Source organism: Poromitra crassiceps (assembly GCF_964638095.1).
Source record: "Poromitra crassiceps genome assembly, chromosome: 10".
Lineage (NCBI taxonomy): Eukaryota > Metazoa > Chordata > Actinopteri > Beryciformes > Melamphaidae > Poromitra > Poromitra crassiceps.
In genome coordinates this window covers 5370570-5396392 of record NC_139631.1, presented here as the reverse complement: position 1 = coordinate 5396392, position 25823 = coordinate 5370570, and the positions used below count along the sequence as shown (strand labels likewise).

The 25823-nt window shown below is 45.1% G+C and overlaps 1 protein-coding gene across 1 annotated transcript; it reads right to left on the bottom strand.

Annotated features, from left to right (window-relative positions):
* LOC310783063 (protein yippee-like 1) lies at positions 1-25823 on the bottom strand (the record flags this gene model as incomplete). Its single annotated transcript, XM_083643850.1, has 4 exons — positions 1-715; positions 2925-3033; positions 4824-4867; positions 25707-25823. 4 exons carry the CDS (start codon positions 25821-25823, stop codon positions 626-628), a joined length of 360 nt encoding a protein of 119 aa, XP_083499976.1. The 3' UTR covers positions 1-625.

Sequence of the window (25823 nt, the reverse complement as noted above, 5' to 3'; positions counted from 1 at the left end):
TATAGACCAAAAACCATGACGGATTGACAGGGGAAGAAATGCTAACCAGTAACATCCACTTGCCATCATCACACCAAAAGCCTTACCAAAACCCAGAAGTTAAAACGATAGAAAATAACATTCATTCATAAACAACATCAACAACAAAACCCCAAAGTCATCCTCCTCCCTCTCACTGGAGGGCGGGGGGGGGAGGGGAGGTGAAAAAGAAAGAAAGAAATAAGAAATGTCCTCTGAGTGAAGTCTATCTCCTTTCGCATAGTGGGCTCGCCAAATCACCACAATCACTTGTAAGCTGTGATGGGAGGGGCGTGAGGGGAGTGGGGGCGGGGCGTGGGCGGAGTGGGGCGGGGCGTGGGGCGGCGAACCCCAAGCTGCAAAGGAGAAAACGCACAATCTTTCAAGGTAACGAGAGGATTCCGGTGAGGCCATCTTTCCAAGTCGCTCCTCTTCTTCACGTCCGTTGTCCTTCTCAGCTTCACGATGAGCAGGTGTGCACGTGAAGCTGGGGGTGGTGGGGTGCAGGGGGGGCACACGGTGGTCGATGCTGGTCGCTGCACGCAAGTTCAATATAGAGCAACATTGAAAAAGGTCCGAAAGGGGACGCGCGGCCGCACGCAGCCGCTCACTCCCATCCGTTGTCCTTGATCATGTGCGCCAGCTCAATGATGAACTTTCCCTCTTTGTATTTTTGACTGCTCTCGAACGCGTGCTCCTGGAAGAACGACACAAAACAAGAGAGGAAAGAGAGAGACGTCAGTGACATTACTACTACTGCTCAGTCCGGTCAAAGGCAAGTCGAGTTCAAGGCAAGACCGGATCCCAGTCGAGACCAGAGCTAGCTAATTGTGTCCTATTCCAAGACCAAAGTGGGCGATAAACAGTGAAAACGTCTTTCCATTCCAAATGTAAAACGAATGCTTGAGGGGTCTCTTGAGGATCAGCTGCTGCAGCCCTGTGCTGGACTAATAACAGGCCATGAACATTAGTGCCTGTGCTCTTCAATCAAATAAGCCAGCATGTAATCATGTGACCATGTAATCATGTGACCACGTTTCTATCCTTTTTCCCATCATGGAGAAGCTACACTACTGATGTCATTCAAAGTTGGGCCTGCATTGCCAAATGCAACTGTGGTCTTCACACACACAAAAAAAGTTCTGAAATCATGGAGGCAAGCATCATATAAAAACAGCATGCAGTTGGTTTGACTTCCAAAACGCCAAGTAGTTTAAGCACTCTTCCAACTGACTTCATCTTCACCGGCATGTGAGAACAGATTTGACAGAGAAGCAAAGAAGCACTAAATCTTGTTTTTAAAGTCTGGACATTAAATGCTTACTCTATTCAAGTTTATGTTACTAGGAATCTCGCACCCTCGATTCTGAAGATGATGATGCGCCATGGTTGGCTGCAGTTATGGAAATCCCCCGACAGACAGACACCGCCCACCCACCTAGGCGCCATTGGCTCATACTACATCACAGTTGGTCGAGAGATATCACTGATGACATCACAACAGCCTGAGTGACATCACAGTTGGGCAATCACAGTTGCTCAAGTGACATCACTGATGACATCACAATTGCTCAAGTGACATCACTGATGATGTCATACATACATCATCATCAGTATATAAATGGGAGCTGGGGCTCTGTTTCTCTGTCCCACTGTGATTGTCCCACTGTGATGTCATAAATCCCACTGTGACATCATCCATGATGTCATAAATCCCACTGTGACATCATCAGTGATGTCATAACCCCCAGTGATGTAATAAATCCCACTGACATCATAAGTGATGTCATAAATCCCACTGTGACATCATCAGTGATATCATAAATCCCACTGATGACATCATCATAACGGCGAGCCTAGGAATCGAGCGCGCGAGATCCCTAGTATTATAAAAGGTGGTAAGTGGGCTCTGTTTGTTTCCATTTTTGTCCTACATTGTGATGTCACTGATGATGTCATAGACATTGTGATATCATCAGTGACATCACAATGTGGGACAGAGCCCACTTACTCCCTTTTATGAGGATGATGACGATGGTGTCTGAATATTTCTACTAGTCCCAATCCCAGGACAGCCAAAACAAGGCTCAGTATTTCAGGTGACTCGGCGTAGCGATCATGTGGCTTCATCAGCTGGAAGTATTTGCTCAGCCTTTTTTGCTTTGTAAACAAATCATTAGCTTGCAAACTCCTGTCTAATTGTTTGTTTGGTCACTGAAGGGGAGATATGGGGGGGTGGGGGTACTGAGTCCCTGGTTCGTCTTATATTGTGTTCAGTTACTTTACACTCTTCTATAGTCTTTTCAGACAATTACCAGGACGTGCCTCTTCAAAACGGCCTGACATTTAAACACTGCAGACTCTCAGAGGTACCAGTCTGGCAGTCTGGAGCCAGCCTTTTGGGCACTGTAATTATCTGACGCGCTGGGAGGCCGCCGAGCCGAGCCCGAAACACAAAACCTGAGCGAGAACTGTCGCCGCGGCTTTAACGAGCAACGCTTTAATGAGCAACGCTTTAATGAGTGCAACCTTGTTCCTCTGACCTACAGTGGCATCAGTTGTCCTGTCGGAAGCCAAGGAACCACAGGTTACGCAACAGCTTAAGCGGTGCATTTAAAAAAAATGCCACAGGATCGCATGCAACAATATCATTTTTAGTAGTATATAATATAGTGTTACATTTCTATCACTATGCACTATGCATTTCCTTGCTGTGTTTTTATGTTGGTTGCTATTTTGTTTTCCTTTTGTTCCTCTCATGCTTTGTTTGGATCATTATTAATATTACTTTAATTTCTCAGGTAGAAACCCAGAATAATCGGTTTTTGATTTTAATATGTGCAAATAAAACAAAACAAGAACACAACACAGGGCTGGACTGATAGCTCAAGGAGTGATTGACTTACATATTTCCAGCCCAGGGTGGTTTTACAGTTTTCACAGTAGATATCAGCCACAGCATGTAAACCTGTGAGGAGAACCCGCTCCTCAGCTGGCCCGCAGCCCACATTCACCCTGCAGGAGGAGAGAAGCCACGGGTCACAATGCACTCAGGGTCATTTTGGACTTTTTTGTATTTTCACATTTCTTACTAAACAACATGGCTACTGTGTAAGGGCGCGTTCACACCAAGCACGTTTGGAGAGCAGTTTAGTCGTAGTGTAAGCAGTTCTTCCCACGACGCTGGGCCAGCAGGCCCCACTGGGGTCTGAAGGTGGCAAAGTCAGGACACTGACTCAGTCACTCACTCATGAACTTTTAGCAAGGCGAGGGAAAAGGGGCCATAGCTAGGGATAGGAAGGTGGTAGAGAGTCAGGATTTGAGGGGTGGGTAGGGGGAGTGGCTAGGGGGGGTGTGGGGGCGTGTTGCCATAAAGCTGAATGGCCTCACCACTGTGCTGTGTGCTTAAAGGTTTGCACTTGTTTAGTTCGGTTCGTTTGGCCAGGTGAAGGCAGCGCCATTCGAACTTGGGTGGCACTGCAGTCAACGACCCCAAAATGGCAAGGGATTGTGGTGGGAACAGTTTGAAACCCAGCTCATTTCCTGTCAGCTTTTGTATTAGCAAACACTGCAACAGGTAGTAAGCTAATAGCAATTTAGAATGTTTATGTTGTCAAGTTAAAACCGTCTATAAGGAGACGGATGGCGACATAGATCTGATAAGACAGCAGTTCCTCATACTTGGAAGGCCTAGCATGATGAAATGAAGTCTGGACTGATGCTCATTCAGCTGTTTCTTCATAATGTTCGTTTGTGGTGTGAACACCACAGAAGAAGAGAGCAGAGAAGTTCAACATGCTTAGTAGCTAAAGTTACAGGCACTGTAGTCAGTGTAGTGTGAACACCACAGAAGAAGAGAGCAGAGAAGTTCAACATGCTTAGTAGCTAAAGTTACAGGCACTGTAGTGTGAACACCACAGAAGAAGAGAGCAGAGAAGTTCTACATGCTTAGCTAAAGTTACAGGCACTGTAGTGTGAACACCACAGAAGAAGAGAGCAGAGAAGTTCTACATGCTTAGCTAAAGTTACAGGCACTGTAGTGTGAACACCACAGAAGAGAGCAGAGAAGTTCAACATGCTTAGCTAAAGTTACAGGCACTGTAGTGTGAACACCACAGAAGAAGAGAGCAGAGAAGTTCAACATGCTTAGCTAAAGTTACAGGCATTGTAGTGTGAACACCACAGAAGAAGAGAGCAGAGAAGTTCAACATGCTTAGCTAAAGTTACAGGCACTGTAGTGTGAACACCACAGAAGAAGAGAGCAGAGAAGTTCTACATGCTTAGCTAAAGTTACAGGCACTGTAGTGTGAACACCACAGAAGAGAGCAGAGAAGTTCAACATGCTTAGCTAAAGTTACAGGCACTGTAGTGTGAACACCACAGAAGAAGAGAGCAGAGAAGTTCAACATGCTTAGCTAAAGTTACAGGCATTGTAGTGTGAACACCACAGAAGAAGAGAGCAGAGAAGTTCAACATGCTTAGCTAAAGTTACAGGCACTGTAGTGTGAACACCACAGAAGAAGAGAGCAGAGCAGTTCAACATGCTTAGCTAAAGTTAGAGGCACTGTGTGTGTAGTCTGATTAGTTTTGTCTCCCTTGCTGCCAAAATCTGTAACCTGGCAGGATGACAGGCCACAATAATGTTGTCCAATAGATAAGCTACTTGTTAGTCATGTGACTTTTGTTTACAAGCCCTGGTTTTGCTTGTAATTAGGTGATATCCATCCAATACCAAAACCTTTCCACACTGCACATGTACAGTAGGTGTGATCGCACCCTTACTTCACATTTGAACTCATACTTACACTGAGTTAAAGAGATATGCTCGTCCTTGACTGCCTTGAAATGACTGAAAAGAGAGAGAGAGAGAAGATTTGCATGTAAGTTGACAACACAGCACTTCCTGTACACCCTGGGGTGCTTTTCACCTGCTAACTGCTGCACACATACTTGTTCTTCCACCTCGTCAAGGTTCCCACACAGAAGTTTGGCCGCAGGTGGGAAGTCAAATTAGGCTAAAAACAGAGGCGGCGCTGACTCGTGTGAGGGAAAACAACAGAGTCTATCATCAAGTCACATTTTAGGATGAGAGGAGCCGTTTCTGAGAACACCCAGGAGAGACGAGCGTGAGAGAGAGGAGAAGTTAATTCTCTGTACTTCCCTTTTGCTTTATCTCCACACATCAGAGGAAGACAGCATGACCTCAAACCCCCTCAGCCTGCAGGAATATGTTCTTTCCAATAGATTTATACTCAAGTTGGTTGCCAAAATAGTTACTTGAAAATAAAGTAAAAAACAAAATGCTCTCAGCACTTTGTATGTACTGGGCAGGTGGACTCTCGTTGAAGCCTGATGCAGCCCAGCTTTCTGCTCTTGTTTGCTGACTGATGGCATCGACTGTGATGCCATCAGGTGTTAAACGTTAACATAACATTACTGTATATTTGCGGGAGTGGGAGAAATCTCCCGCTAGTGTTGATGTCCAGTGTGATGGCAGAGAAATGTGTTTATTTGCTGTGTCGTGTGTAACGTTAAGTTAGATGAGGCACAGATGCTTTTTTTTTAGGGATGCACGATATATCGGCAATCATATCGGTATCGGCAGATGTTAGTCATTTTTTAACATATCGGCATCGGTCCGATGTTGCAATGTTAATATCGGTTATCGGTATCAGCCAAAATGTTCCCATTGAGAGGAAACAATGTGATAAATCTATGATTTATGGGCTTTTCCAAATGTTTTGGAAATAAAGAAATGCATAACTTTTTCAAATTCACAGTGTTTACATGTGTTTTTCACTATGTACAAAATGTCATTATCATAGAAATGTGGTTTTATACAGATCATCATCAGTAAATATCAGTTATCGGCCATACCAGCAATGTTAATATCGGTTATCGGTATCGGCCAAAATGTTCACATCGGTGCATCCCTACTTTTTTTTGAATAATAAGTAAGTTAGCCACTGCTAGCCCCATTAGGTGAGAGTTGATTAAGAGAGCTTAGTGCCTTTATCAAAGATGAGACACTGAACCCGCTAAATTAAATGTCACTAAAAACACAACTGAAAAACAGACAAATGCAGAAAAGGAGGAAGCACACTTGGCATAAATGCATACAAGGTCATTTTGGTTGAAGAGTAGCACATCTGGCAGAGTGCGAATTTGGAGGAAACATTTAAATCACAAAATCTTTCAATTCTGAAGCTGTCTAAATGACTACAGAAACAAAAATCTGTGTTACACCAACCTCAAATGATCTAGTGACCTGCTGATAACAAAGACAGACCGTCTGCCTTTGACAGGAATGAAATTAAGTGTTGATTTTCATTGGCACCTGGCACTGCTATGACTAAATAGTTGTTTCTCCCAAGGAATGACTATCAGCTATTTTAAGCCTTTGCTTAGTAAACATCTGTATTTTCCCCCATTAAATAACAAGTCATGAACTTTTGATAACAGATTTTCTCAGTTTGGAGTTTGTGATGAACCCCTTCGTTCATCCCCATTGCTTTTCCAATGGAACCCACATAACTTTATTTGACATTCTAGCCAAAATCCCACAAAGTTTTCCAAATATACCAAACGTCCGGCTGAATTACAGGGAAATGTGTATAAAATGATGCACAAGTCAGACCTCTTGAATGTTTCCATTTGATGTCATCAATGGTGCAGTCATAAAAACATGGCGTCTTGGATTTGAATATTTCGATAAGCGGCTGAAGCTTCAGTGAAGCGGTGGAACCATACAGAGGTATGTTTGTGACGTACAGTATGAGGGAAACATGTGTCTTCTAACTTTGAAGCTACTTAAGAGGGGAAATGTAAGGGGAAAGTCGGGGTGCAAGGGGTTTTACATAGATGAATGTTACATGAGTGCACCGCACTGCTCTCCCAGTAGGTGGACACCGGGCCGTCCAGCCTCCCCCCTCTGGCCTGTCTCACCCTTGGCCGGCGCAGACAGTGATGAGCCTCAATCGGCTTTGCTTTTTCCATTGCAAATGAGCGCAGCAGATAAGGCTGTGTGGCTGTGGGCGCACAGCTAATACGCTCTAATAGGAGCACCAGCTGCCGCCTGTGACCACAGCCTCCACAGGGGGGAACCCATCTCCGCTCAGGGGCCTGTGACCACAGCCTCCACAGGGGGGAACCCATCTCCGCTCAGGGGCCTGTGACCACAGCCTCCACAGGGGGGAACCTTTTTCTTTCCCTTAAAGAACCCCCAAAGGGAATTTCATTTGAGATAATAAAATAAAGTTTGGGTTTCAACAAGTAGTGGCTGAAAGATACTGACAAAATCTTTAACTGCCATTCATATCAAATTCACCAATTAGTTGCAGCCTCTGCGATTTTCAAATGGCACAAGTTCATTCATTTTTTGATTCATTGTTCAACCCCCTTTGCTGCTCTCTGCTGCGGCCACAGCAGGTGGAACGTCTCGCTGTTATACTTTCAAATTGACAGTTTGGATTTGACATGAGTGAAAGGTAGACAGACAGGAACACATCAACCTTTAACCCCGACTCGTCCTCGTCTCTGCAGTGTGTTCCGCACCGTTGCCACTAGTCGGCCTTTTGGGGGATGCTTTTTCGACGATTCAACATGTCGGACATGACGTTGGGCCATCGGTGAGAGAAATCACTCTTGATTGGCTGGTCAGCCGGGAGCGAAGCAGCGCGCGAGAAGAGAGGCCTAAATATTGGCCTAAATATTCTCCTCATTTTCCACCTTTATGTCATCTGATCATTCCAATACACAAATAGTTTCACGACGACGTAGCCTTCGGGATCAGGAAAGCCCTTTGAGCCTGTCGCTGCCTGATATCACATTTAGTGCGGTTTTCTCCTTATTTTTCCACCTCCGCCTCTTCCTTTCTTCTTCCACAAGCAAAAGACCAGGTGAGGGCCGGCTGACAGCAGCGCCATTTACAACTTTTCATCAGACATCTTCTCCAGAAGTAGTAGTCAGAGGTGGGAACAAGTCATTGTTTTGCAAGTCACAAGTCAGTCGCAAGTTTTTGCACACAAGTCTCGAGTCAAGTCCCAAGTCAAGACAGGCAAGGCTCGAGTCAAGTCACAAGTCAAGACAGGCAAGTCTCGAGTCAAGTCCCAAGTCAAGACAGGCAAGTCTCGAGTCAAGTCACAAGTCAAGACAGGCAAGTCTCGAGTCAAGTCCCAAGTCAAGACAGGCAAGTCTCGAGTCAAGTCACAAGTCAAGACAGGCAAGGCTCGAGTCAAGTCACAAGTCAAGACAGGCAAGTCTCGAGTCAAGTCACAAGTCAAGACAGGCAAGGCTCGAGTCAAGTCACAAGTCAAGACAGGCAAGTCTCGAGTCAAGTCACAAGTCAAGACAGGCAAGGCTCGAGTCAAGTCACAAGTCAAGACAGGCAAGTCTCGAGTCAAGTCCCAAGTCAAGACAGGCAAGTCTCGAGTCAAGTCCCAAGTCAAGACAGGCAAGGCTCGAGTCAAGTCACAAGTCAAGACAGGCAAGTCTCGAGTCAAGTCCCAAGTCAAGACAGGCAAGTCTCGAGTCAAGTCACAAGTCAAGACAGGCAAGTCTCGAGTCAAGTCACAAGTCAAGACACAACTCAAGACAGGCAAGGCTCGAGTCAAGTCACAAGTCAAGACAGGCAAGTCTCGAGTCAAGTCACAAGTCAAGACAGGCAAGGCTCGAGTCAAGTCACAAGTCAAGACAGGCAAGTCTCGAGTCAAGTCACAAGTCAAGACAGGCAAGTCTCGAGTCAAGTCACAAGTCAAGACAGGCAAGTCTCGAGTCAAGTCACAAGTCAACACTCACAAGTCCCAAGTCAAGTCCAAGTCATACACTTTTAGTTTCAAGTCTTAAACAAGTCATAATGTGCTCTTCACCAAATGGACTGCTATTTTAACAAGAGTATTATCGAGGTAAGAGAGGTTGAAAAGTTGTCTCCCGCGCAGTTGTAATTAGTGACGCTCACTGTAGGCTACGTTCATTGCAATAGGCCGCGCTCAGCTCAATGAGAACAATAGTTTGCATGGTGAATTCCCTCCGTGGTGTCTGTATTGATTATTCCATCTTGCGAATGGCAGGTTTGCTGTAGCGAGTGGATTATTAGTGTCTTTAAATAACATTTTTTAATCTTTGGGTTTGGAGGAAGGTATCAAGTCTTTTCAAGTCAAAAGGCTCAAGTCCAAGTCAAAAGGCTCAAGTCCAAGTCAAGTCACGAGTCATTGGTGTTCAAGTCCAAGTCGAGTTGTAAGTCTTTGTTGATTTTGTCAAGTCGAGTCCAAAGTTGTCCAATGTGTGACTCGAGTCTGACTCGAGTCCAAGTCATGTGACTCGAGTCCACACCTCTGGTAGTAGTAGTATATTACAAAACCGTTTTAAGTGGTGAGCGAGAGTGGAGTGAGAATAGCAGGGAAACACTGCTTTGTATATCTGCAGTCCTACAGTAGGTGTTGCGCAGGTGCAGAACATACATGCTAGTAGTTGAACGTCACTCAGCTGTAGTCTTTTGCGCTCTGTTCAAGTGCAACTTTTTGCAACAGTGCAACAGTCGGCTAGTTCTTTGCCGTCGCCCCGGCCCGGTGTGTGTAGCCGCCTGGCTTTATCTGGGAGCGAGGGAACTAGGTCGTCCCTCACGGAGCCGACGACAAGCTCTGACCTCGTGTGTAGGGAAGGGATTTGGAGTGCCTGTGTGTGTGTGTGTGTGTGTGTGTGTGTGTGTGTGTGTGTGTGTGTGTGTGTGTGTGTGTGTGTGTGTGTGTGTGTGTGTGTGTGTGTGTGTGTGTGTGTGTGTGTGTGTGTGTGTGTGTGTGTGTGTGTGTGTGTGTGGGGGGGGGGGGGTTAGTCCATGTGACAAGCGGTGGTGGGTGTCATATCTGTGGTTGACTGGGACCCGGCCGAGCTATCAGCTTAACCACTGGCAAAAGGACTGATCTCTCTCCCTCTGCCCTTATCTGTTTCCCACAGTCTATTTCTATTTGAGCAGTGTTATTCCCTCTTCATAGTAGAGCACTCAGCCACATAAAAAACACATTAGAAGCAAGAAGATGCTCGTCACAATAAGTCCTTTTTAAGATTCTTAAGTTGGTAGAACAACAAAAGAAAAAAAACAACACGAATCGATGATGAAGTCCAATTCAGATAGTAGCCCGACAGCGTTAACGCAGTTCACGGTCTTAAAGGGATACACACACAAATGCTGCATCAGGTATCAATGGGTTAAAAAAAAAGGAAATCTCAGAAATCCACAAATCCTCTTGACCACGTGGGACTGAAGAGAGCGACGCCGTCCAGATAACAATCCACTTCTTTAGGCAAAGACACAACATCTAAATCCACTCTGGAGAGAAGGAGGTTGTCTGGTAGGCTCAACATGAACTACTCTACTACTCAGTCAGCATCCTACTCTCTGGCCTACCTAAACTGTAGTGTTTACAAAACTACCACTAAGGGTGGTTTCACACTGGGGACCCGGGACCGTTTCCGAAACACACTTGTCCCCAAACTGACCCCGGGTCTGGTTCATTTCATGAGTGTGAACGTTGCGTTCCGTGCCCGGGCGCAGCATGGTGAACCGTGACACGATCCACTTGAAAAGGTGGCCCGGGGGAACGCTTTGGCGTGCCCGTGGGATGGAACAAATGTGAACGGCAACCGTACCGAACCACATAGACAACACATGGGCGAGGATACACTCCAGGCATAGTTGATGACGCAAGTGTACTCTGCAAGTGTTCCGTTCCATTCCCGAGCACGGAGGAAATCTTGTAATGTGACAGCTGACCAGCGGGGGGAGATGGGAGCGACCGTACTTGGGCACGGAACGAAAGCAATCGTTCCCAGTGAGAAAGCACCCTAACAGAATACGAGCCAAAACCAGGAGATTTGACCACATTACCACAAAACTAACTTCCCTTCACTCTGGCTCCCAATTCAAGCCAGAGATGTGACTTTAAAGGTGCAGGATTCTGGCTGCCTTACCGTCTGTAGAATCAAGAGGGAAAAAATCAGCAGGCAATAGAGCGTTGACCTACCGAGCTCCTTAACTCTGGAAGCAGCTACCTCTTACAGTCTGGGAGGCCAATTCTGTTGAAATCTTCAAATCTAGACTCAAAACCTATTTATACTCGCAGTCATCTTAAAGAGGACATGAAACATTTGATCATATGACTCTAGCTCATTTGCGTTTCACCTCAGACAAGACCGTACCACTGCTTTCAAGTCTGAAATTTACCTCGAATTTGCTCGAAATATGAACAGCTTTTCGCCAGCTAGGGCGCTGCTTGATGAGATGACAACCCTAGGGTGACTGTACAGTATAAGGATTTTGAACGATTTGATTCATCAAAACAACCACAATCCAAGTCAGAAACACAACAGCATGTATGCTGTGAGCCTGTTAGAATTCAAAATACTTAATACCAACACTTAACTAGCCAGTACCCCACTGTACTGTACAGTCACCCCAGTAGTGTTAATTTCGTCGACGAAAACTATGACGAAAAATGTTAGTCGACTACCTTTTTCCCCAAGACTAAGACGAGACTAACATGTTTAGACTTTTAGTTTTATTTGACTAAGCTGAGACTAAAATGCTCAAACTTTTAGTCGACTAAAACTTGACTAAATAAAAACAGGATGAGGTTGACTAAATATGATAAAGACTAACAAGGACATTTAACATGGGACTAAGACTAAGACTAAATTAAAAAATAGCCGACAAAATTAACACTACACCCCAGTGATGTCATCAAGCAGCGCCAAGTTGGTGAAAACATGGAATGTTGTGCATAATATTTCTAGCAAATCGAGGTAAATGTCCTACTTGAAAGACAGTGTACTGTCTTGACTCTTGTCTGAGGTGAAATGCAAATGAACTAGAGTCATATGATCACATGTTTCATGTCCTCTTTAACACTGTTGGCCTGAGTTTAGAAACAGTGTCTTCTTCTCTCACCCTAGACAGCCTAGACAGTACATATAGCAATACTATTCTACCGCTGCAGTACCCGGACACACCATGAGTTGCCAGTTCTGTCCCCGTTGTCCTCATGCCACCTAACCCGCGGAAGTGGTGCCAATGTTCCAGCGAAGGGAACAAAAGAGCAAAAAGGAATGGATGCAATGGCAAGAAATGACAAATGTGATCCATCCATTAGCAACTTTCCATCAGGCTGATGGGAGGACGGACGGAGCCAAGGTGCTGGAGAAACCCTGAAGAGAAGGCCAGGGAGAAACCCTGAAGAGAAGGCCAGGGAGAAGGCCGGGGAGAAGGCCGGGGAGAAGGCCAGGGTAGGTGTGCTCTAACTCCTCAGTATGCACACTGCAGTACGTACAGTATAGTATCTGCCGGTTTTGGATGACAGTAATATGAGCTGCTGACAGCGATGTTCAAAAGACATGTGTGAGTAGAGTAACTGCTACAAAGCCAGGATGTCCCATCTGATTTTGACAGAGATGAGGTTGTCTTCGCTTATCGGTGTGCATCAACCAGATTCAGGTAGGAGCCAGGTATCACGAAGCGGGCCCATGTGACCATGTCACCTGAAAAGTAGCTATAGAGAGCCCCAGAGATGACGTATTTTTGTAGTCGGAACGCGGAAGTCCCGGACTTCCTGGTTCTACACTGTTTCTGCCTATAGGATTTTTGAATGGGTTTTTGCCGCGATGCTTCAAATAAGGTCTCTGGGCAACGCAAGCTTAATCAAACGCGAACAAGTGTTCAGCGGGATAATCTTCACACATGAGGACCACTTTCATGAGTTTTGAAGCGTAAATGCGAGCCCTAGAATTAAAAAGCTCGTGCTAAGCTAATCCAGAACTACACACAGTGTCGCATAGGCTTCCCCGTCACGTCACCACTCAACCTGGAGTGTTGTTGATGTGTGCGCTGCTGATTATCCTGGGCTGAACCAGGTGAGGTAAAGAGAATTTCCGTGTTCGTCCTTTGAAGTGATGACGTTATTGACGTATAATATCCCCGTCGACTCAACAGTGTACTCTCCTTTAGCCGTTTGCTAGCTAGCCGCCCTTTTAACGGCACGTGAAAGCTTAAAAACTCATGAAAGTGGTCCTCATGTGTGAAGATTATCCTACTGAACACTGGTTTGCATTTGCTTGCGTTGCCCAGAGACCTTATTAGAAGCATCGCGCCAAAAACCCATTCAAAAATCCCATAGGCAGAAACAGTGAAGAACCAGGAGTGTTAGCATCCTGGGGCTCTCTATTAGCAGCAGTGAGAGACGGGCTTTTTCAGAAGAAGCTTCCCATGATTTGTTTAATGGCTGAGGATTGGGGGGGAGGCGGGGCAGGGGAGGTGTGGCCAGCAGCCCAGTGCGCTCAGGTTAATCCTCTCTGCTTTGTCTGCAGGCGTGTCTGGAAGGCTGGCTGCAGAAGCTCAGGGGAACACTTTTATACCTGGCTCATGACATGTGCAGCATTCAAACTGCAGAGAACTGTAGAGAGAAATCTGCCCAAAGTTACAAAACCCCTCATAGCATCTCCCTTTGGTGTTAGCATGACTCAATAAGGAACCATGATGACTTCTTCTCCCTACGAGCACACGTGTGATCACTTGCATGTGGTGATAGTCACATGATGTGATCACTTGCATGTGGTGATAGTCACCCCCATCCGTTGGCGTGAGGCAGCAAAACGCGGGATTTTACACATTTCATATGGGATCCAAATGAGGGCGGGGCAGGGCCTTGGCAGCATGGAGTGGAAAACAGCAAGACTACGGTGTCGTCTTCTCCTAAGTAACATAATGGGCTTAGGAGGGTTGAGGAGCGCTGATGCCGATTGGACTACGCCACACACAAATGCCAAGGAGGTGTGGCAAGGAAGGAAGAGACGGGTTATAAATAGACCTGAGCTGTTGTAATGATGAGGATATCGATACCATAACATTAGCAACAGCGTGCTGCATTTGGCAACAGCCATTTTCAAAATTAGGATCTGATTTGATTGTGGATTTTTTTTTTCTCATGAATGCTTTGTGCATTCAATTAAAACACAACATGAACTGCACAATACAGATCATGAAATTCACTGTTCAGTCCCTTATTTAACAGGTATCGGCCCTGGATTAGGGTTGTAGATGATAAAAGTACAAAAAAAAAAAGTTTCAATGTAGTCTCAAAGCAATGTTGAAAATCAAGATAAGCACATGGGCACATTTAAACGAGCCATCTCTGTTGCCTGGGAGGTTTGCAGAGACATGCCTGAGACATGCCTGAGACGTGCCTGAACATGTTCTGTCAGGTCCAGTTATTTTGGTCCATTAGTCCATTAAACTAAGAACTTGTCAAAAGTTGTCTGTTACAGAAGAGTATTATTGTGTTCCCCTATATAAGATTCCCTATTAAAGTCGAGCTGAACCCAAAAATGACTTTTCTTTTCTTTTAGTTCAAATACCTGGGTATGCAGTGCACCTATTTAATAATGTATGCAAACAAAATCACAACAATTTAATTTCTTTAGTTTTTCACAATTTTTCACATCAAAAGTTCATTTTTCAAGATTTCATTGATAACAGTAATGTACAGTTTGCTGACGTCACCTAGTACTATCAGATTTCTACCCCATTTCAACCAATCATATCACGACATGCAGCTGTCAATCAAATCTTCATTTCAGGATGATTTTCTCTTCCAAATGAAGTAGAAAATGGCGCCTAGTGCCTGTCATCTGGCAGAATTCCTATCCCATAAACTAACTACTAACTTGGCCAATTGTCTGAAACATGAACAAAAAACAAAAACTATAATCTCTAAGAATGCAAAGAAATGTAACTGGCTCGTTAAAACGCGCATTCCAGGAATATCGTATTTACAGAAATAGCGTGAATGGCGCGCGCTTGAGAGCGTGGTAGTCAGGGGTCGCCCCTCGGAGATTCCAGGCGGGCGGGCAGCACCCATGCATCGGATTGTCCGCTCGCTCCGCACGAAGCAGCTGGCTGCCTGGTACTCTGCGGATCCCACTCGCGTAGCACGACAACAGGCTGAATCCCACTCGATTTGGGGGTGGAACACGCCAGGATTGACCAATGCCAAAGCCAGTCCTCAGAATTGTCAAATCAAATAATCGACACCGTATATATGGTCCGCCTCTCAATTTGTTTTCAGTCTCCGACGCTCGCGCTAGTGCATTCCGTTCCTGTTCACGTCGACTTTAAAGAGAAATAAAGACACACATCTCTGCCAAGTCTTTCTGATATTAACCGAATAGCCTGACAAGTTGGACAGCAATGTAAAAAGAAGACGAAAAAGAAGTAATAATAAGAATAAAAAAAATATGACTGCAGGAGTTTTTTCATTCTTAAGTCTTCTGCTTTTCACCTGTTCTGGGGGAGGGGAACTGGGGGGGCGTAGCGTGATCCTCCCACAAGTTACGTCCTGCTGGTGAAACTCCTCACTGTCAGGTGAAAAGAAGCAGCTGCCGAGTCGTGACTGCACATGTATCGGAGGAAGCATGTGCTAGTCTACAACTCAGATCGGCAGAGTGGGTGGAGCAACGATTAGGACAGCAGGGGGAATTGGCCAATTACAATTGAGGAGAAAATCGAGAGCGAAATCCCCCCCCCCAAAAAAAGTATTCTGCTTTTCTCTAACCCACCTGCACAAACTATTGTTTTCCACTTGCTAGTGAAATCTAGTGGAGAAAGACAGACTGAGTGTGGAAGATCCTGAGCAAATTCAATCACTATCAAAGAGGATTGGTTAGGCTAATGAGGTCATTTGTCAAGAGTGACCTGATGGCATTAGCCCAGTAAACAAGGCAACACGACCCAGTAAACAAGACAACAGGGCGCAGTAAACACCCTTACAGTAGGCCGGTAGACAACACAACCCAGTAAACACCCTTACAGTAATAATAATAATAATAATAATGATTGGATTTATATAGCGCTTTTCTAGACACCCAAAGCGCTTCACAGGAATCATTATTCATTCACACCATTCGTACCAGTGGTGGTAAGCTACGGGTGATGTAGCCACAGCTGCCCTGGGGAAGACTGACGGTAGGCTGGTAGACCCAGTAAACACCCTTACAGTAGGCCGGTAGACCCAGTAAACACTCTTACAGTAGGCCGGTAGACCCAGTAAACACTCTTACAGTAGGTCGGTAGACCCAGTAAACACTCTTACAGTAGGCCGGTAGACCCAGTAAACACTCTTACAGTAGGCCGGTAGACCCAGTAAACACCCTTACAGTAGGCCGGTAGACCCAGTAACCACTCTTACAGTAGGCCGGTAGACCCAGTAACCACTCTTACAGTAGGCCGGTAGACCCAGTAACCACTCTTACAGTAGGCCGGTAGACCCAGTAAACACTCTTACAGTAGGCCGGTAGACCCAGTAAACACTCTTACAGTAGGCCGGTAGACCCAGTAACCACTCTTACAGTAGGCCGGTAGACCCAGTAAACACTCTTACAGTAGGCCGGTAGACCCAGTAACCACTCTTACAGTAGGCCGGTAGACCCAGTAAACACCCTTACAGTAGGCCGGTAGACCCAGTAAACACCCTTACAGTAGGCCGGTAGACCCAGTAAACACCCTTACAGTAGGCCGGTAGACTCAGTAAACACCCTTACAGTAGGCCGGTAGACCCAGTAAACACCCTTACAGTAGGCCGGTAGACCCAGTAAACACCCTTACAGTAGGCCGGTAGACCCAGTAAACACCCTTACAGTAGGCCGGTAGACCCAGTAAACACCCTTACAGTAGGCCGGTAGACCCAGTAAACACCCTTACAGTAGGCCGGTAGACCCAGTAAACACCCTTACAGTAGGCCGGTAGACCCAGTAAACACCCTTACAGTAGGCCGGTAGACCCAGTAAACACTCTTACAGTAGGCCGGTAGACCCAGTAAACACCCTTACAGTAGGCCGGTAGACCCAGTAAACACCCTTACAGTAGGCCGGTAGACCCAGTAAACACTCTTACAGTAGGCCGGTAGACCCAGTAAACACTCTTACAGTAGGCCGGTAGACCCAGTAAACACCCTTACAGTAGGCCGGTAGACCCAGTAAACACCATTACAGTAGGCCGGTAGACCCAGTAAACACCCTTACAGTAGGCCCGGTAGACCCAGTAAACACCCTCACAGTAGGCCGGTAGACCCAGTAAACACCCTCACAGTAGGCCGGTAGACCCAGTAAACACCCTTACAGTAGGCCGGTAGACCCAGTAAACACTCTTACAGTAGGCCGGTAGACCCAGTAAACACTCTTACAGTAGGCCGGTAGACCCAGTAAACACCCTCACAGTAGGCCGGTAGACCCAGTAAACACCCTCACAGTAGGCCGGTAGACCCAGTAAACACCCTCACAGTAGGCCGGTAGACCCAGTAAACACCCTCACAGTAGGCCGGTAGGGCAGTAGGCTCAGCCTCTGTGTCGCAGAGACACTTTCATACAATACTTTGCTGTCAGGTGCACAGCAGCAGCAGCCCTGCAGCTGCCTGGCAGTGTCTTCTTGCTCAACGGAACTTCAACAGAATTGCAGAATTTCATGTCTTTTCATTTGAATGATAAGTTCATTCAAATTGGTATTTGGCAGAGTTTTGTGAAAGGAATACACAACTTCTTTGGCATCAGTGTATTCCAGTCACATTCCTGAGGATTTATCTCTGGTGATCTCAAGGGAAATGCAGGTTAAAAATGTGCAAACACACCATTGCACATCGGAGACCGAACAAACCACAGGGAGAAGCTACGATTGCGGCAGCAGCGAGACGTGTGCCAAAACTTTGTGAACAGAGCGATGGCGGAGTACACAGTACAGTACACAGTACACAGTACACAGTACAGTACACAGTACACAGTCTAGTTAAGCCTCGATATACTGCGAGAGGAAAACATGACTACTGTGCAAGAATTAATTCAGTCTATTTGCATTTCCCTGTTTGATGCTCTCTAGTGCTACTGGTTATCCAGCATTCCTGCTCCACTGGCAGCTCAGAGGAACCAGGGGGAACAATATGGAACGAAACAGAAGAAGGTGGGTGATGATGTCATGTGGGGGGGTAATGATTCATTGTGTCATGTCAATGAATCAGGTTGCACTAAATGGTTTTATGAGACGTTTAACTACAAGAAAATCAAGTTAAAGCCCAACTGAAGAGCAGTGAACCCGTCAACAGCACTGCTAATATCTCCCTTCGGATGACTAAACGTCCTTGCTGGACCTTTATGAGGAGTTATACGCAGTTCTGCTTCTTGCCTTTAAGCACCTGTGTAGCAGACATTTGGAAAAGCAGAAGTCTGTGCCTGAGGAACCAGGGTCGCTCGGCTCTTCATTCAGAAGTCTGTGCCTGAGGAACCAGGGTCGCTCGGCTCTTCATTCAGCGAGCTGGAGACTCTGGAACGCTGTCCGGTCCAACCCGGATCTCACACAAATACCGGTGTTAAGTGATAATAGTTTTTGATGTGACAATAAATCAAGGATCTGACTGGGCACTTGACAGGTTGAATGAGGTTCATTATGAGACAGGTCACTCTCTCGGGGACATTAAAGTTGTTTGAGCCTTGAAGTTGAACCTTTAGCTCCTCCACTCCAACTGATTTATGATGTTCTTCAACAACGAGCACCATGTGAAATCCCGCTTGTGCAGACATTTCAACTCCCGAGTTTCTATCCCGAGGCCTTCAGCGCTGCTAAGAGAAACCAGCCAGTCTGCTGGTGGAGCTATTTGCAGACCGACGTTCTCCTGCTTCCACTAACAAGCTGTGAGCTTCCAATTCTCCAAGCTGCAGGAGGCAAATGGATTTTGACATGGAGATGGCAAAAGTGCATGGGCTGCTCCTCTTTGCCATTTCAATAATCCGCCTAGCTGTGTGGAGCACTAGCATGTGTGTGGCGAGTGCCCAACAGAGAGCTCACTCCCTTCTCACAGCACTTAGAAAGGTCACCGCCTCAGTCAGTGGCACTTTGGTTCATTTGGTGGCATATCAATTTACTCACTGAGCACGTCCTTTACATGCACACTAACCCGCTGTAACTTTACATGCACACTAACCCGCTGTAACTTTACATGCACACTAACCCGCTGCAACTTTACATGCACACTAACGCGCTGTAACTTTACATGCACACTAACCCGCTGTAACTTTACATGCACACTAACCCGCTGTAACTTTACATGCACACTAACCCGCTGTAACTTTACATGCATGCTAACGCGCTGTAACTTTACATGCACGCTAACCCGCTGTAACTTTACATGCACACTAACCCGCTGTAACTTTACATGCATGCTAACGCGCTGTAACTTTACATGCACACTAACCCGCTGTAACTTTACATGCACACTAACCCGCTGTAACTTTACATGCACACTAACCCGCTGTAACTTTACATGCACACTAACCCGCTGTGACTTTACATGCATGCTAACGCGCTGTAACTTTACATGCACACTAGCCCGCTGTAACTTTACATGCACGCTAACCCGCTGTAACTTTACATGCACGCTAACGTGCTGTAACTTTACATGCACACTAACCCGCTGTAACTTTACATGCACACTAACCCGCTGTAACTTTACATGCACACTAACCCGCTGTAACTTTACATGCATGCTAACCCGCTGTAACTTTACATGCACACTAACCCGCCTTAACTTTACATGCACACTAACCCGCTGTAACTTTACATGCACATTAACCCGCTGTAACTTTACATGCACACTAACCCGCTGTAACTTTACATGCACACTAACGCGCTGTAACTTTACATGCACACTAACCCGCTGTAACTTTACATGCACGCTAACGCGCTGTAACTTTACATGCACACTAACCCGCTGTAAATTTACATGCACACTAACCCGCTGTAACTTTACATGCACACTAACCCGCTGTAACTTTACATGCATGTTAACGCGCTGTAACTTTACATGCACACTAACCCGCTGTCACTTTACATGCACACTAACCCGCTGTAACTTTACATGCACACTAACCCGCTGTAACTTTACATGCACACTAACCCGCTGTAACTTTACATGCATGCTAACGTGCTGTAACTTTACATGCACACTAGCCCGCTGTAACTTTACATGCATGCTAACGCGCTGTAACTTTACATGCACGCTAACCCGCTGTAACTTTACATGCACACTAACCCGCTGTAACTTTACATGCATGCTAACGCGCTGTAACTTTACATGCACACTAACCCGCTGTAACTTTACATGCACACTAACCCGCTGTAACTTTACATGCACACTAACCCACTGTAACTTTACATGCACACTAACCCGCTGTAACTTTACATGCATGCTAACGCGCTGTAACTTTACATGCACACTAGCCCGCTGTAACTTTACATGCACGCTAACCCGCTGTAAATTTACATGCACGCTAACGTGCTGTAACTTTACATGCACACTAACCCGCTGTAACTTTACATGCACACTAACCCGCTGTAACTTTACATGCACACTAACCCGCTGTAACTTTACATGCATGCTAACCCGCTGTAATTTTACATGCACACTAACCCGCTGTAACTTTACATGCACACTAACCCGCTGTAACTTTGCATGCACATTAACCCGCTGTAACTTTACATGCACACTAACCCGCTGTAACTTTACATGCACACTAACGCGCTGTAACTTTACATGCACACTAACCCGCTGTAACTTTACATGCACGCTAACGCGCTGTAACTTTACATGCACACTAACCCGCTGTAAATTTACATGCACACTAACCCGCTGTAACTTTACATGCACACTAACCCGCTGTAACTTTACATGCATGTTAACACGCTGTAACTTTACATGCACACTAACCCGCTGTAACTTTACATGCACACTAACCCGCTGTAACTTTACATGCACACTAACCCGCTGTAACTTTACATGCACACTAACCCGCTGTAACTTTATATGCATGCTAACGCGCTGTAACTTTACATGCACACTAGCCCGCTGTAACTTTACATGCACGCTAACCCGCTGTAACTTTACATGCACGCTAACCCGCTGTAACTTTACATGCACACTAGCCCGCTGTAACTTTACATGCACGCTAACCCGCTGTAACTTTACATGCACGCTAACCCGCTGTAACTTTACATGCACACTAACCCGCTGTACCTTTACATGCACACTAACCCGCTGTAACTGGGAATGATCAGGTTAAAGCAACCATTCAATACACACAATTCAGTCTAGTGCTGCAGTAATGTGACAGTAATGTAACGGGGAAACCCCTGGTTTACAACATTCATTAGTTGGATTTCTCCGCTCGAGGAAGTGAAGTTCGATTGCCAGGGTCTTGGTCAGGGGCACTTAATATAATCATGTATTTGACAGGAGTATTAACCCTCACATACATGTCTTTGACAGGAGTATTAACCCTAACATACGGTACATGTCTTTGACAGGAGTATTAACCCTAACATACATGTCTTTAACAGGAGTATTAACCCTAACATACATGAGGCAACTACTGTACCACATTTCAAACAATGTGGGGAATTTATCTTCAAGCTGCACCAGGCGACTCTGCATGTTGGCGGAACCAAGTTTCAGTGAGAGGTAAATTTGAACTTCAATACCCAGAATCCCTGTGGTGTGACGACGGTAAACTGCACAGAGCACGCTCAGGTCTGTGATGCTTTACAAGCAACAGAAGGACGAGAGCAGCAGTGCTCGCTCACTGACATTTGAGAGGCAGTTTTATATTTTGCTATTCAATTTTGATTTGCCACTTTCTGTTTCCACCAGCAACCTCAGCTGACACCAGAATTTCATAATGGAATTAAATGCGCCATGTCTCAATTAGTGGGGATAGGGCGCTTTTCTCCATCGCAGTCTCATTTTGTGACTTAGACCGAGAAGGCGGGTGGATATTTTTTTACATTAAAATCTTGGCTAGTCAGTGCGGCTTTTAAAACATAATCTAATTGAACGTTACTTTGAAAGGAGCTGTAAGAGTGATCTCTAGATTCAGAGCAACACTGCCAAGCCTTTACAGCACTAGTACTCAACGTTTATTTGGCTTCAATTCAGAGAGCTTTCTTTGACAGCCGTTTGACACAAACATTGCATTAAATAAAAAAAGGAGACGTCTGATTTCTATGAAAGTCAAACGACAGATTGCTTAAAATGTTGATGTTCAACAGGAGGAGTGGATGTTTAGCAATAGGTTCAGATGAGGACACGTCTTATAATGGAGTCTCAGTGCCTAGATGAGTACAAAGATCATTTGTGACTTGCTGGAGGACCGTCTCTGTGTTCTGCAGAGTGTTCTTAAACCTTAATCGTAAATAACTAAATCAATCGATAAATTTGACTCAAAGATGTCGGTTAAATTCACACTCATTTGTCTTAGAAATTCTGAGAGAAAAGAAAGTTTAGAGATAGGCCAACAGAAAGAAGGGTTTGTCCCACAGCATAAAAAGCTTAAAATTCAACAGTGATTCTCCAGTGGGCAAACAGGTGCTGACAGTCAATAAAATACTAATACTAACTGTGTCAATGTTTTCTCTGGGGAATTCAGCTATATGTCTCGATGGCGGGGAGAAGACAACAGGTGAGACACCCTCCACTCTAGGATCAAAGATCAAATTAAATGGTTGCAAAACAGTTCCCAGAGTTAATAGAAAAGGCAACGCCAGTGAAGCAGATCTGGGCTCTGATTGTCTTGATTTGTATCTGATAAAAAAGCTCTCCCTCTCTCTCTTTGGTAATAAGGGTTTTTTGGTTTTGACTTTTTTTTTGATACTATAAGGAGCAACAGAGTCAAAAATAGCTACGTCACTAATGCAGAAAAGACAGACCAGCTCTGGTGTGCCCTGCAGAAATTATTCAGTAATAATAGCAGCAGCAGCAGCTGTCATGTAAGCCTCACAGGGGCCAGTTGCACAAAGCACCTTAACTTAAGATCTTCCTTAGAGTCTGATTTAAGGTGTCCATAAAATAAAATCGGTTGCACAGAACACCCTTAAATATTCTCCTTAAGGTTAACATTTTAAGGAAAACATAAGCACAAGATTTAAGGGTGTTTTGTGCAACCGATTTTGGACACCTTAACTCGGACTCTAAGGAAAATCTTAACTTAAGGTTCTTTGTGCAACCGGCCTCAGAGAATTGACTGCAGAAATAAAGGATGCAGCAGCAGACAGGAAGTGCACAGACGTTATTGAGGACATGAAACGTCGACGCTGTCAAACACAAACGTCATTTGCCACAATAACACTTCCACTAATAGCAGAAGACATTGGATCAATGGTGAGTCCCTTCAGGTGACAGTCCAGAGTTTATTCGTGCAGCAGCAAGCGCTCACGCTGGCCATGGATTTGAGACTTGACTGACTTTGGTTCTGGTGACTTGGGACTTTGACGACTCGAAAAGGTTTCTCAAGTCCTGACTTGACAAAAGATATACTCTGTGTGTGTGTGTGTGTGTGTGTGTGTGTGTGTGTGTGTGTGTGTGTGTGTGTGTGTGTGTGTGTGTGTGTGTATCTGTGTCTGTGTCAATGACTTACAGGCAATGTACACCAGATGTGTTATGGCTGTGTTGCGGTTGAGGGAAAACTGCCGGATCGACTCTCGCCCATGTTAATTGATGGGCGATACATGCGGTACGGAAAAATTACGCACCTGTTCTATTTTTGTCGGATCCCGCATACGTCTGACAGATGACACGAGTGTGGGTCTGTTCGCAGCCGTACCGCATCTGTTCCGGAGGCGGTGTACATTAGCCCTTAGATTGAAAGTGATGAGATTTGTTCCCGCAAATGACTGAATTTAAATTCTTCTTTCTGAATTTGTATATTTGTAAGTTGAAAGTGATTATAGAAATGCAACTCATGATGCTCTTACCAGGTTTTTATCCTATTAAAACCATAGTGCATTGAAAAGTCTTAGATTTTTTTGTCTTGATTTGTTAGGACTTGATTTGCTGTTTAAACATTTAGACTTTTTATTTGTTTATTTAGATTTGACATAGTTGTACTTGACATGGACGAGCAAAATGGACTTGGTCATGTCTCTCTAAACTAAATGAAGCTAAAACAATGTCATCATGGTCCTCAATTTATGATCTGATCTCAGCCTGAAGACAATGACCCAAACCAAGATGGCTGACTATTTTTCCATTGGAAAGAGCTTTTCTTTGAGGTGTTGGCTGAAGTCTTGGCTTTATCCCCAACTTCCTGAAAATCAAACTTTCAATTTCCTTAAAATGAGGAACCATGATGTGGTAAAGTGTAGACTCGTTTGCTTTAAGTGGAGTGAAACAGGCTGATTTGCATAAGTAATTTCAAGACACGCTGCATTGTGGGTACTGTATGCTGGACTGCACTTTCCATGACAGATGTAACTCGAGATTTGTTTACCATCCAATATAGAGCGCAGCAAGAATGCGTCCTAAAACTCTCTCAATTCAATCTCACTTTGTGGCCTTGCATTCATTACTACAACCAAACAACGACTATCTGACTTTGCAATTATTTTCAAGTCTTACAAATCATAGCTCACAGAAATTAAATGTAGATGTTGACGTAATGTTTAATTTTTCCAAGCAAATAATGTGAATAGAATAATATTTGTCGGTTCAGTGTGTTTTGTTTATGAGAATAGAGTACTGCAGGGATGATGTCTTTTTGTAGGCCAAACCACATGTGTTTTGTATTGGGGGTTTTGGTTAGATGTGTTTTGTACGGGGTTTTTGGTTAGATGTGTTTTGTACGGGGGTTTTGGTTAGATGTGTTTTGTATGGGGGTTTTGGTTAGATGTGTTTTGTATTGGGGGTTTTGGTTAGATGTGTTTTGTATGGGGTTTTTGGTTAGATGTGTTTTGTACGGGGGTTTTGGTTAGATGTGTTTTGTATGGGGGTTTTGGTTAGATGTGTTTTGTATTGGGGGTTTTGGTTAGATGTGTTTTGTACGGGGGTTTTGGTTAGATGTGTTTTGTACGGGGGTTTTGGTTAGATGTGCTTTGTATTGGGGGTTTTGGTTAGATGTGTTTTGTATTGGGGTTTTTGGTTAGTTGTGCTTTGTATTGGGGGTTTTGGTTAGATGTGCTTTGTATTGGGGGTTTTGGTTAGATGTGCTTTGTATTGGGGTTTTTGGTTAGATGCCTGAAATAAGCTCTGTGGTGGTTAACAAAAGTTTGTACAACTGAGAGCCTCGTGTTCAGGGAGATAATCTTCACAAATGAACACCATTTCAAATGATTTTTGCAGAGTTTTCTGGGGATCGTGATTTTTGCCGATGGCATTTTACGCTGCAAAAATCATTTTTTTACGCTGCAAAAATCAAAAGTGGTGTTAATTTGTGAAGATGATCTTGCCGTGTCTGTCGGGGCCAAAAAGTTCAACTTGAACAACGCCGCAAAGACCACAGCAGCTGACGGTCAACTAGCACGTACGTTCTACGCCTACGTGAGACCTACTGCAGATATACAAACCACATACATGAAACAAAGCAGTGTTTGCCTGCTATTTTCACACCACTCTCGCTCACCACTGAAACGGTTTCGTCTCTACTTCTATTCCAGAATATGTCTGATAAAAAGTTGCAAATGGCACTGCTGTGGTCAGCCCTTGCTGTGGTGTGGTCAGCCCTTGCTGTGGTGTGGTCAGCCCTTGCTGTGCTGTGGTCAGCCCTTGGTGTGTCTGGGGCTTTAGGATGGACCCACAGGAAGGAAAGGGAGAAACTAAGCTGATTGCTTCTGAGCGTACCTTTGAGATGAGCTCGTCGTGATTGGCCAGGTGCGCCCGGCAGTGGATGCAGCTGTAGGTGCGGTGGCACGAGGGCAGGTAAGCCTGGAAGGTCTTTGACTTGGTCATCTTCACCAT